This window comes from Tupaia chinensis, unplaced genomic scaffold (assembly GCF_000334495.1).
Source record: "Tupaia chinensis unplaced genomic scaffold, TupChi_1.0 Scaffold000140_1, whole genome shotgun sequence".
NCBI lineage: Eukaryota > Metazoa > Chordata > Mammalia > Scandentia > Tupaiidae > Tupaia > Tupaia belangeri.
The window spans coordinates 9,597,731-9,611,003 of record NW_006159610.1 but is presented as its reverse complement, the minus strand read 5'-3'; the positions used below and the strand labels follow the sequence as shown (position 1 = coordinate 9,611,003).

The 13,273-nt window shown below is 42.3% G+C and overlaps 1 protein-coding gene across 1 annotated transcript in view; it reads right to left on the bottom strand.

The window, feature by feature from the left end:
* LOC102480355 (putative maltase-glucoamylase 2) overlaps positions 1 to 13,273 on the bottom strand; it is a 121,027-nt gene that overhangs the window by 55,535 nt on the left and 52,219 nt on the right. Inside the window, exons 22-31 of the mRNA XM_014586457.1 lie at positions 12,974 to 13,062; positions 12,157 to 12,200; positions 10,687 to 10,857; positions 8,905 to 9,060; positions 7,048 to 7,332; positions 5,548 to 5,702; positions 4,146 to 4,314; positions 2,242 to 2,338; positions 1,395 to 1,507; positions 840 to 965 (exon numbers count right to left, since the gene is read on the bottom strand). Coding sequence (XP_014441943.1) covers positions 840 to 965; positions 1,395 to 1,507; positions 2,242 to 2,338; positions 4,146 to 4,314; positions 5,548 to 5,702; positions 7,048 to 7,332; positions 8,905 to 9,060; positions 10,687 to 10,857; positions 12,157 to 12,200; positions 12,974 to 13,062 — 1,405 coding nt within the window. The remainder of the gene's footprint in view (positions 1 to 839; positions 966 to 1,394; positions 1,508 to 2,241; positions 2,339 to 4,145; positions 4,315 to 5,547; positions 5,703 to 7,047; positions 7,333 to 8,904; positions 9,061 to 10,686; positions 10,858 to 12,156; positions 12,201 to 12,973; positions 13,063 to 13,273) is intronic.

Here is a 13,273-nt window from a genome sequence, read left to right as displayed (position 1 = left end):
CCCTGGGGGGGGGTGATTTCTCACTTTCTGTCTCTCTCTCTGTGTTTCTGGGGAGTGCACGTGCCCTATAACCAAAAAAAAAAAAACCTCTCCAAAAAAAAAAAATTATCAATGGACATTTTTATTTTATAATTTTTCTCATTTATATTTAATAACTATGTAGTATAAATAGTATATATGTATATATATTTAAAGCCTTGGATATATGAGTCAAATTATCTTTGACAAAAACATCACAGCATTTTATCTTATTCTCACCTGTCAATCTAGTCCTCCAAAATCTCAGGAGGTAAATTGGAAGCAGAAAAAGAAAATTAATGATCATTATTAATTCATTATGAGAAGAAAAAGAGCATGCTATCTGTAGAATTTTGCCGTTGACATTTCTTGGAACTTTTCTGAGTAACTAGGTTGTCATTATAGGATATGGTATGTGTGTATGTATGTTTCAGAGAAAGTGAAGGCTTTATTTTAACTGCTTTCTTGCATATCATCATTTTACTCTCATCTCTCCAGAATTCTCTCTTTAAACCCCTAGAGTTGTGGCCTACACACAGCCATGGCCACTGCAGGATATTCCTGACAAGGGACAGTGAGTGCCAGCTTCCTCAAATCACACCACTAACTGCTGAAGGACATATGCACTCTAGATTTTGAACCTTGATTAAAGTGTAACAGGAAATGAGTTTAATGAACAATGTATTTCACATAGGAATAGCTCTGCAGCTGCATTTGTTTATACTGAAGTAATCTCAGTAGTAATTTCTATGAAGCTGTTTTCAACATACAATTAGCCAAGAATGCTCAGAACTAGTGAAACCGCAGGCTAAGTTACATACATAGGGAATCTGTGCTGCCACCATCTCATCGTACAAATCGGAGATTTCAGTAGCATCCTGGTATCCATAGCGACTCAACTGGAATCCCAAGGCCCAGTATGGAGGCATCACTGGACGACCAATCAACTAGAGTAAAAACAAAAATAAATGCAGTTAGACTTCTTAGCAAGGAAGAGTTGGTTGGCTTGTACTTAGAGACAGCATCTTTACTGAATACTGTCTGATCTAAGAGGCCTCACTCAAGAAAAATAAGGAAGTCAGATAAATGTGGAACAACTAATAGAATGTAGAGTGATACAGAAATATTGCAATTTAAGTTTCTCTATATTCTAGAGTTTTCACTCTAGAGAACTTGTTTATTACTAATTAAATATTCTTAAACAGGCAATTTAGTAATCAAGAGACACATGGGTATGTCTTTATACTTCTATAACACTAAAACCTGATTTTCAAGAAAGATACATCTAGTGGGGACAAACAAGGTCATAAGTACACCTGGCTTATCTCAATACTAATAATGTAGTAACACTCAATAAATATTTGATAGCTTCCAACCTCAGTGTATTGCTGAGTTACAAGTTCAGGGGTTGGCCCTAAAACCATATAAAAGTCCAAAATCCCTCCTGTGATGCGATATGTCAGAGCAGGTGTAGGCTGGAATGTCACATCTGTAAAAATTAAAAATATAAAATAGATGAGAAGCAGTCTTGGAGCTATGAATCATCCAGATAGAGCATCTACCCTAACGTTTGCTATTTTCATTCTCTTTATTGAATGCCTTCCCCTTCTACAAGGCTTTTCTCATTCAGTGGAATCAGAGATGGATTTTTAGATATGTCAACAATTTACATCCCTCTGAAAAGGATCAAAGTGTCATAGTAATACAAGGTAACATAAGAGTAGAGACTGTCCCATAGTGCAGTGCTTAAGGACTGCGCATTGAGAACTGGATCCCATATGGCTGACCACAGTCTGAATCCCAGCCCTGGTGGCTTGAAAAACACTCTGGGGTGTTTCTGTGCTGACATTCCCAAAATACTGATCAGAAGGGGAAATGAAGGAAAAAGGATGGCAGCATGGCCATATCCCATAGGGGGCTTTGCTCCCTCTCTCTCTTTCTCTCTCTCTCTTTGGCAAGCACATGTACCATCTGACAATTAAAAACAAAACAAAAAGAGTAGAGACCATGTTTAGTCAAAATTTTACACCTAATACCTAGTCTAGAGCTCTGAGGAAATTATTTGTTGTTTAATGTTTTAAAAATGAATGAATGAACAGAAGGTCAGTTTATTTGTCCCATTTCTTGTGCCCCTGAATATCTCTATTTTTACTGATATCTCATATCCCAGCACAGTGATCACCGCTGTCCATGGTGTTACACAGGGATGTGCCTCCGTCTTACCCATGGCATTGCTGTTGAGCAGGAGCACTCCGTGGGCACTACCATCGTCCTCCAGTGCCATATAGTAGGGGTGGACACCATAGGAGTTCTTCTTGTACTGGGAGAGTCATGGGGTAATACAAAAGATCCAAGAAATTATTCTTACAGCATACTTCCAACAGCAAATTCATACTTCACCTTAAATGATCAGCTCAGTGTCTCTTTCTTTATGAAGCCTTATGTGCCCTTTCCTTCCACCCCAAGGAAACACCCATGCTCTCCTTCCCTCTGTGTCTGTCTCGTTTATCATTACATAATTCTATTAGAGGACTGATTATCCTGTGTTGTCATTATTTCTGTACCTGTGTCTCTCATGAGCCTATAAGTCGTTATGTCTTTTTTTTATTATTATCATTATTTTTAATCTGTTACAGAGCATGTACACTCACCAGAAAGAGAGAGAGAGAAAGTGAGAAAGCAAGCCACCAGGTCTGGAACATGAATCACGGTCGGCCATGTGGGAGTCCAGTGCCCAAGCCACCATGCCACCTGCAAGCCCCAAAAAGCTAATGTCTTAATAAATTTGTAGCTAAGCAATTAGCAATGTGCCTAATTGATATGCAGAATTTGATTCAATAAAAGTTTGTGAAATAAATAAAATTCATAGTCAACTATATATTATATATATATATAGATATACACACACATATATACATATATATATATATATTTTAGGGACTAATGGACGTGGCAAGTGGCCCATTTTATTTGAGATCAGAATTTATCAATATGAAGTGAAGCTGAGGAATAGACACCTCATAGGAGCATAAGGTTTCAAATACATTCAGCTAAGGAGAAACCAACTGCTAATATCCCTCTGTCCTTACCGCTGGGGGCTCATCACGAGCAAACATTCCCCATGTGTTCCAGCTCATGTTTCTTCTGAAAGCTGTGTGCTCACTTTCCCCAAAGCCATAGATGTACTGCGAGGGAAGGTGGGTAGAAATGGAGAGGAACATGTCGCTGAAGATGAAGCCGGGGAGCTGAGAGTCCCAACTGCAACACAAGGCAGACCTCCATGCTGAGCTACAGATCAGCCCAGAGCAGACACAGATACATCTGAAGTAATGTCAGGAAATTCTCCTGAATTATTGCACATCTGGATCCAGGTTCAAAGATTGAAATGACCCAGATCATAACCATGGTCATGACTCACTATTGAGGTTCTACGTTTACATTTTTTTTATGTGGTTTGCAAGACTGAGAACTTCTTTTTGGTCATGGGCTCATTGAGGGCCTTCATCTCTTTATTTCTAATTCTCAATGCCTGGCATATCAGTCTTAACGAATATATGAATAAATGAATGTGATCTAAGCAACTTTCTGACAGGAAAAAGTGAAATATTCAGAACAACTTCTCTGGCTTAGCTAAAGAACTTCTTACCAAGGATGGCAACAGAAAGAAAATAAGATATACGGTCGAAGAGAGCAAAAGCCAAATACAGATAGGTACACATGTTCACATTCAGGTGACAGCTTCTGCGGGGATGAGAAATCTCACCCCAGGCAAAATCCAGTCCTTCCCTTCACTTCATTCAGCAGTAGGACAGGGGATGAGAGATGACCATTTCTTTCATGCTAACATCATGAAAAGGTTTTAAGTCTATGGTGGCCATAGAAGCAAAGTTTATAAGAAGCCATTTCTCTCTTTTTATCCTTTGCTCCTCTCCCACCTCTTCAGTTATTATTTACATATATATATATATATTTTAGGGACTAATGGACGTGGCAAGTGGCCCATTTTATTTGAGATCAGAATTTATCAATATGAAGTGAAGCTGAGGAATAGACACCTCATAGGAGCATAAGGTTTCAAATACATTCAGCTAAGGAGAAACCAACTGCTAATATCCCTCTGTCCTTACCGCTGGGGGCTCATCACGAGCAAACATTCCCCATGTGTTCCAGCTCATGTTTCTTCTGAAAGCTGTGTGCTCACTTTCCCCAAAGCCATAGATGTACTGCGAGGGAAGGTGGGTAGAAATGGAGAGGAACATGTCGCTGAAGATGAAGCCGGGGAGCTGAGAGTCCCAACTGCAACACAAGGCAGACCTCCATGCTGAGCTACAGATCAGCCCAGAGCAGACACAGATACATCTGAAGTAATGTCAGGAAATTCTCCTGAATTATTGCACATCTGGATCCAGGTTCAAAGATTGAAATGACCCAGATCATAACCATGGTCATGACTCACTATTGAGGTTCTACGTTTACATTTTTTTTATGTGGTTTGCAAGACTGAGAACTTCTTTTTGGTCATGGGCTCATTGAGGGCCTTCATCTCTTTATTTCTAATTCTCAATGCCTGGCATATCAGTCTTAACGAATATATGAATAAATGAATGTGATCTAAGCAACTTTCTGACAGGAAAAAGTGAAATATTCAGAACAACTTCTCTGGCTTAGCTAAAGAACTTCTTACCAAGGATGGCAACAGAAAGAAAATAAGATATACGGTCGAAGAGAGCAAAAGCCAAATACAGATAGGTACACATGTTCACATTCAGGTGACAGCTTCTGCGGGGATGAGAAATCTCACCCCAGGCAAAATCCAGTCCTTCCCTTCACTTCATTCAGCAGTAGGACAGGGGATGAGAGATGACCATTTCTTTCATGCTAACATCATGAAAAGGTTTTAAGTCTATGGTGGCCATAGAAGCAAAGTTTATAAGAAGCCATTTCTCTCTTTTTATCCTTTGCTCCTCTCCCACCTCTTCAGTTATTATTTCTCTCTCTTTTTAACTTATTTATTCCAAGAGAGAGCTAGCACCCCTCAACAGGCTCCCACTGCCATGCTCCAACCCAGCCCAAGACCATGGGGAAGCATGTGCCTAGGATACTCAGGGCAAGTTCCAGACTTGAACCAGGGACCTTCCCATATGGGGTTACATCACAAAGCCTGGTGTTTTACTGCTGTCTGGCCCCAGTTATTATTTCTTAATGAGGCATAATATAGTTCTGATTTATCTATGAAGTCATCTGTTACAATTATTAGTTTTCTACTTAACAAGAACAACAAATAGAACATATATTTTTTCTTTCTATGAAAACAAGCAACACTTAATTAGTTTTTAAACTTTGATTGCTTAATTTTTCTTGAGTTAATGACCAGTAGGAAATAAAGTTCCCAAATGAAGTGGGAGGAAATAGATACACTATTTAACAAACATACAGAGTCTCTGAGATTAATATTTCACCCATATTCATTAGAACCGCTGTATCTGGACCTAGAACCACTTCATTTAGAACCAAATAAACAGTGCTTACATCACAGTGTTGGGGTTTTTGCGTCGAACCTGGATTCCAAAAGGATTGTTCAGAATCCTGACATCGTACAGGCAGTTTTCAGGGGAGTCAACTGGTGAGGGAGGTATATTCAGAGGCACTGGGACCTCATACCTTTTATTAGTGGGATCATAGATCTGGAAAGAAGAGAGAAATAAACTTTCTGAGTTTCAAACCTAAAAACCTGATGCAAATTTATATAATTCAGTTTCCACGCTTTTGTGGCCAGTTCGAACCACTGGGCAGCATCAGACGTCCCAACCACATAGACACATGCATGTTATGTGAGGTCAGAAGGTAGCACCATTTTGAGTGATCATGCTTTTCCTTGTGATGTTTTTTTAAATTTTTTCCCATAGAGTGCATGTGCTCTCTATGGAGAGAGAGAGAGAGAGAGAGAGAAGGAAAGCGAGAAATCACCCCCCAAGGGGATGTCCACACTGTAGTCCCTTCTTCCTCATTCTCTTCTTGGGATGTTGAGCATGCACACACATGTGCCTGGTGCAATTTTCAGCCCACTGGGTCCAGAACTCAAATCTCAGTCAGCCATGTGGAGTCCAGTGCCTTAACTACCATGCTACCTGCTGTCCTCCCTTGTGATCTTGTTAGCCCACATATGGTCCTTAGGTGCTATAGGGTGCCTGTGCTCACCAAGAAGACAGAGAGCAACAGAGAGACAGAAAGCAAGAAATCACTCCCTGACTCCAGGGAGGATGGTCATGCCACAATCCCTGAGATCTTGAGCATGCATGTACCTACACCCAGCGTAAGTTTCAGGCCACCGAATCCAGGACTCAAACCACAGTCGGCCATGTGGGAGCCCAAGGACGTAACCACTATGCCATCTGTTGTTGTTTTCCTTTATGAACCTGATTATCTAATGTTGATTTTAGCTTGTATACAGATTTTTGGAGAGATTTTCACTGTAGGGTGCGTGCGCTCGCCAGACAGACAGAGAGAGACATAGAGACAGAAAGCGAGAAATCACCCCCCAGGGGGGATGGTCACGCCGCAATCCCTTCTCCTCCATTCTCCTCTCGGGATCTTGGGCATGCACGCACACGTGCCTGGTGTGAGTTTTAAGCCACCGGGTCCAGGACACGAACCGCGGTCGACTACGTGGGAGTCCAGCGACATAGCCATTACGCTAACTGCTGGTTCCCAGCACTCTGGGTTTTAAAACTCTGCAGGTGAGTCTGAAGCATGCCAAAGTATGAGAACCATCACTAGACGAATCACTCTACTGTTGGAAGGTCATGCTTCCTGTATGAGTTTACCACAGAGCAGGCTCATTTCCTCAGGCTAAACAATGATATTTTAGGTTGTTTAGGACCTAGAGTACTCCTCATTATAGGAAATACATCATCCTGATGGATTACAGATTAGAGACTGGGACAACCAGCTGTTTTGATGACGTCCATCCATATAGAGCTGTGGATTAAGAACTCCATGAAGAGAACAAAAGCCTGCCACAGGAGTTACCTTGACCTGCAGCATGGATTCTGTGTGGTAGATGACGCTCACTTCCAGGGAGCCAATCTTTGCAGAGAGAGGATCAGAGGCGGTGGTTGCAGGTCGGCCAGGCAGAGGCAGCTCACGACCTGATGGTGGTGGAGGTGGTGGTGCCGCCGCTGCCCGCTCAGACTCAGGGGGCGTCAGGAGGGCAAGGTGTGTGGTGATGCCCGTGGACAGGTACTGAATGTTACTGGCAGCGTAATTAGGAATGGTGTCATAGTAGCAGGCGGGCACGCCTGGAGCAGTCGTGGGCTGGAACAACAGGAGGAATCCTTGGTTAGCGTCTAACACCACACTCTGAGGCTGAAGAAGCTGGTTAAACAGCCTCGGTCTCTTACACCATGCCCATCATCATGGGTGAATCATGCCCTCAGAAAGATACTAAGTCCTCATCTTTTCTAGGGGTTGGCAGACAATCAAGATGAGGTTCTTAAGATGGGCCGCAGTACAATATGGCTGGTGTCATTATGAGGGGAAATTTGGATAGAGACAGATACTCACACAGGGAAGCCATGTGAACGTGAAGGCAGAGATCAGGGTGAGGCACCTATGCAAGCTAAGAAATGCCAAACAAGGCCCACAAACCACTGGAAGTTAGGGGAGAGGCATGGAACAGATGTCCCTGTACTGCCCCAGAAGGAACCAACCTTGAAAGACCTTTACCTCAGGCGTGTAGACTCCAGAGCTGTGAGGGAATAAAGTTATATACTTTGCACCACAGAGTACCCAGTGTGTGGTACTTTGTTACTGCAGTCCTAGCAAACTGTACACCCATTTCTCTCTCTCTCTCTCTCTCTCTCTCTCTCTCTCTCTCACACACACACACACACACACACACAGTGAATAGGGACAGATCGGCAAGAAGCCTGATCTGAACACGAAACCTCAGGCAGGCTCTGCTCCCAGCATCCTTACTGCCCATGGTGTAAGAAGAGGGAGTCAGATTTTTTTTCTAGGTTTCACTCTCTCTGTTGTTCAGGTGGAAAGGAACAGCCTTACTTTACCCTTAATACTTGGACTTGAAAAAAGAACACTTAGAATACTCAGTGCACTGGGACCAGCAAGTGGTGTAGTGGTTATGTCGCTGGACTCCCACATAGTTGACTGTGGTTCAAATCCTGGACCTGGCGATTTGAAACTCATGCTGGATGTGTGTGCGTGTGTGCCCAAAATCCTGAGAGGAGAATGGAGGAGAAGGGAATGCTGCATGGCCATCCCCCTGAGGGTGATTTCTCACCTTCTGTCTCTCTGTCCAGCGAGAGCATGTGCCCTATAGCAAAATTCTCTTACCAAAAATAAAGAACTCAGTGCACATTGCATACCTCTTGTGTGTTATTATTATTTTTTTTTGAGAGGCTTTTGCTATAGGGCACATGCATTCACCAGAAAGACAGAAGGTGATAAATCACCCCCTAGGGGGATGGCCACACCACAATCTCTTCTCCTCCATTCTCCTCTTGGGATCTTGGGCACACATGCACATGCAACCAGTGTAAGTTTAAGCCACTGGGTCCGGGACTTGAACCACGGTCGACTACATGGGAGTCCAGCTACATAGCCATTATGCCAACTGCTAGTCTCATGTGTTATTATGTTTAAAATAGGTTTTAAATTATGAGATTGGAGTATCACATTTCTACTCATTCGGGCTATCGTGGGAAATACCGATTCCCTATCGTGCACAGGTGACAAAATGAATGTTGGTCCAGTATCATTGTTTAGGTCATCATCAACATTCAAAAAGTGTTTTCTAAATTCCTCCTTATTTGTGGCATAGTTTTTATAGCTTATTGATCAATAGGATGGCCTGCTCCTAGTCCTTACCTCCCAAAGGCACCCACGCTGCCTGCAACTCTCCTCAGAGGCCGTAGGACCCTCAGGGTAGCAGTTGAACTTCTCTAAGTCACTGACTGGAAGACTCCACTCAAGGGAGAATTCTTGTCCCAGGGCCAATCCCTGGAGGTTAGTAATGGTCACCACCTGGGAGAGAGAAAGGAGACCACATGACAAACCAGGTAAGGTAGGAACACCTGGATAAAGCCCTAGCCTTCCTCTAAAATCACTTTGCCAGGAGATATTTGGAAGTCCACTTCTTCTGACCTTTCTCACCTCATGGAGTCACAGGGTGTAAGAGCTTCCACCTTGTTAACAAGTACAGAAATAACGTTTCAAGGGAGATACTCTTGTTGGTTTTGACTGGATATCATATAAACTTTTTAAAGAGATGAGCAATAGAGCTAACCCTTATCTGTAAGTTTTGAATTTATATTGTTTCATCTCATGTACAAAACCATTTTTTTCCTACAAATAGTTTTGGGTCTTTTTTGGTTTTGTTTGTTTGTTCGTTTGTTGTTGCGTTGGGCAATTGTAAAGGAAAGCAGAATGTTTTATCATGATTTTTGCTTAGATGACTTTAGGACAAATAAAAAAAAAGTCCTAAACTCTGAAAAAAAGAAAAAGAAAAAAAAAAAAACAAGTATACAGAATACAGACCAGGCTGCTATTGTCCTCTGGGTGTGATGTTTATTGATGTAAAATGATAGTAATGTAACAATAGCTAAACTTTATTGAATATGCATGTGGGCCAAGCACTGTGATGAACACTGTGTAAGCATTCTCTCTGTTAACCCGATACATCGGCCTCATGCTATGAATACTATGGCTATCTCCATTTAACAGAAAAAAAAAACAGAAGTACAGAGGTTTAATACCTTGACCAAAATCTCACAGCAAGGTGGCAGCAGAGTTCGGATTGGAGCCCCATTCCGTTGAACTCTAGAAACCACTCTTATCCTATGTTACTTGTATAGTTGAAATGACAGAGGGATGCCCTAAGAAATAATAATTTTGGGATCAGCAATTGGCATAATGGCTATGTCGCTGGGCTCCCATGTAGTCTACTGCGGTTCAAGTCCTGGACCTGGTGGCTTAAACTCATGTCGGGCGTGTGTACATGCGTGCCCAAGATCCAGAGAGGAGAATGGAGAATGGATTGTGGCATGGCCATTCCTCATGGGGAGTAATTTCTTGCTTTCTGTCTCTTTGTCTCTCTCTGTCTTTCTAGTGAATGCACACACCCTATACCAAAAATCTCTCCCACAAAAAAAATCATAATTTCACAGCACTCAAAATATTCAAGTAGTAAGGTAAGGGAACCATTCAATAACAGTAAAACTGTCACCCCTTTTGTTTTATTCCATTTTCATTTTTTGTGACGGTATAAAAATAACTTTAAAAAACTAAGGGAAATTATTGACTGTCTCAAAGAGGGTCTTTGTATTCAATAAGAGGACAACTGTGCAAATAACCCCCAGACATAGCCCAGCATATTTCGCTATCTGGAATCAGCCTGCCCAGTGAAGAATCATCTTCTCGGGCCTAGTTCTCACTATTGTCTTCAGGGGTCTACGGCAGACGAAGCCGAGCGCTGGTATTTGGCATGCACGTGTTTCTCCTGCATCCTTGTTGCGAAGTGGTGGGTCTCCCAGCAAGCTAGCTATTTCTGTAACTGCCCAAAGTCCAAAGAGCAAGGGCAGTCCAATGGCTAGAACCTCTGGCCGAGGCTTTTAGAAAGGCCCCTGCAGGATGTGCAGAACTATCCCCCACCTTTGTTGAAGCACTGTAGGTGACATTCAGCACGTCGGAGGTAACACTACCATTAACTATGACAGTAAAATTAGCCGGCTGCTTGTCCATTCCCAGGATTCTGATATCTGTAAACGTCAGGTTGTCAGGGTCCATGTAATTACAATATATAACCTTTGCCTGTAGACGGTTCTGGAAAAAAAATGTCAGTTTAAAGACCAGGTACAGCCCATACAAGCCATCCAACATTTCTTCTTCTGAGGTCTAAGGTACTCCCATGTTCTCTGTGATTCTACACGTTGCCAGGTGATCGTCCCCAGGGAATTCACTAACTCAGACTCTTAACAGCGTTGTATCTTTCAGTAACAGATTGTGTTTGCTCTTGGTTCTTTGGTTCTTTTCTAATTTAGAAAATACGCCCCTGACACATAGAATTTTCAAGCAGACAAGATGGGCACTTTAAAAAAGCAAGCAAAAAGATACAAGAATACAGACAGGCTCCTGGCTCACGAAATATAAACACACATTCACATTTCATCACATATATCAGTTTTAAGGAAAACTGGGTAATGAGCATGGGCATCTCTATTATTTTTTACAACTGCATAGAGATCTTTATCTCAAAACGTTTAATTTACAAAATGCATGTAAATTAAAAAGAAAAAAAAGGAGCAGAGAGATCCCCACGAAAGAATTCTCTGTTGGTACCTAAGCAGACCCTAAGAAAGCCAAAGGATAATGTTCCCATCCTCAGCCTTCCTGCCTCTCTGTCTCTTAGACTGCTTGGGAAATAGAGATGAAGAAGCAACATCCAACCTCTCCAAGCCGCCACTTGATGCCTGTGCCAAAGGCCAAGATTTAGACCCTGGAAAGGAAAGCTGTTTGGGAAGAACCTCAAAAAGGCACTTCAGGGACCAGCAGTCAGTGTAATGGCTATGTCGCTGGACTCCCATGTAGTCAACCATGGTTCAAGTTCCAGACCCGGTGGCTTAAACTCATGCCGGGCACAGGTGAATATATGCCCAAGATCCCAAGAGGAGAATGGAGGAGAAGGGATTGTGGCGTGGCCATCCCCCCGGGGGGTGATTTCTCGCTTCCTGTCTCTCTGTCTCTCTCTGTCTTTCTAGCGAGCGCACACGCCCTATAGCAAAAACACTCAAAAAGGCCCTTCACACTGATCACTTCCACCCACCCCCTATACTGACTTGCACACCCCAATAAGGACATATCTTGAAAGCCAAAACCCAGCACATAAAACTCAAAAGCAAGAATTATTTTTCCAAGAAACAAATTTCTGTACAATATTGATGTTCTGTAGGTTTGTATATATGACACAAACTCAGCAAATTCATGGTAACTAGAATCCTTTTTGAGACCATCATATTGTCAGCCTGCCCTGCTCCACATGAACAAGCATCTACAGGAAGCCAAAAACTCAAAAAGCAATTATTGCAAGAAATATACTATTTTGTGTTCAAAAATAGTACTTACAGAAGTAACAGAGAAATTATACAAAATATAATTTGTTACAGCAGCTGAAAGAGAAAAATAGAGGTCACTCATTAGTCCGAAACAGGGCCAGTGGGAGCATGCTCTTCTTCATCCAGAATACCTCTGCTGTCTAGCTCTGCTCATCTGAGTACGCACATTTTCATCAAACCTCTGCAGAGGTTTCCTGGACCACTTCCTCTGAACCCCTATGGCCCCGGGGGCATCACTGTGCTGGCATTGGACACACTCTGCCTTATACTATAGCTAGGAACGTGCGTGTCGTATTTATCCTGCTGGACAGGAGTTCCTGCAGGGCAACATTTATGTCTTATTCATCTTTACAGCTCCTGCCACCAGGCAATAACCAATAGCCAATAAATGCTAGCTCTGTACAGGACATGATTTTTATAGCATTACAGACCATAAACTTATATGAGGTACTTACAAGGAAACCTTAGAATAGAAAAACATATTACATGTACTAGATACTCATCTTTCAATAGTAACTAGGGCAGTACTTTTCAAAGCGATTAACATTGCCTAGTATCAATGTTATCTAGGGAAGGGAGTCATTACATTCAATGCAATAACGTCGGTAGCTTTGGTACAGTCAGTAATAATATAAGTTATACATTTAAAGTCTATTTTGATGTATCATGCTTGACTGACAGAAAGCTCAGAATACATTTTAACCGATTGATTCTGAGCTACAAAAATAAATTAAGAGTGTCAGTAGGGTTAGTTAGTGCCATATTGGGTGGCCTGTGATGACTCACTGTCACCGAGAACCACAGTGACCGCATGTAGGGACACCCACCTCTCGATACACCGTCATCCCAGTACAGCTGCCCCTTCCCTTCTCTCTTATAGTCCAAAGCAACAATGAGTCCCAGGGAGTTCTTCCGACTGTAAAAGAGCAACTTTCAGTTTCAGAGAAGGATGAAGAATTGGAACTATGTGACACCAGTCACCTTCATGCCTCAAAAACAACGTCCCAATCTACCTGAAAGTGAGTGGACTTTGACATTGTGTGGAAATGAGGGTGTCAGGAGCCAGTAGGCAGCAGGGGTCAGTAGTGAGCAAGCACATGAAGAAGGTGGTAGGAGGCAGTTCCTGC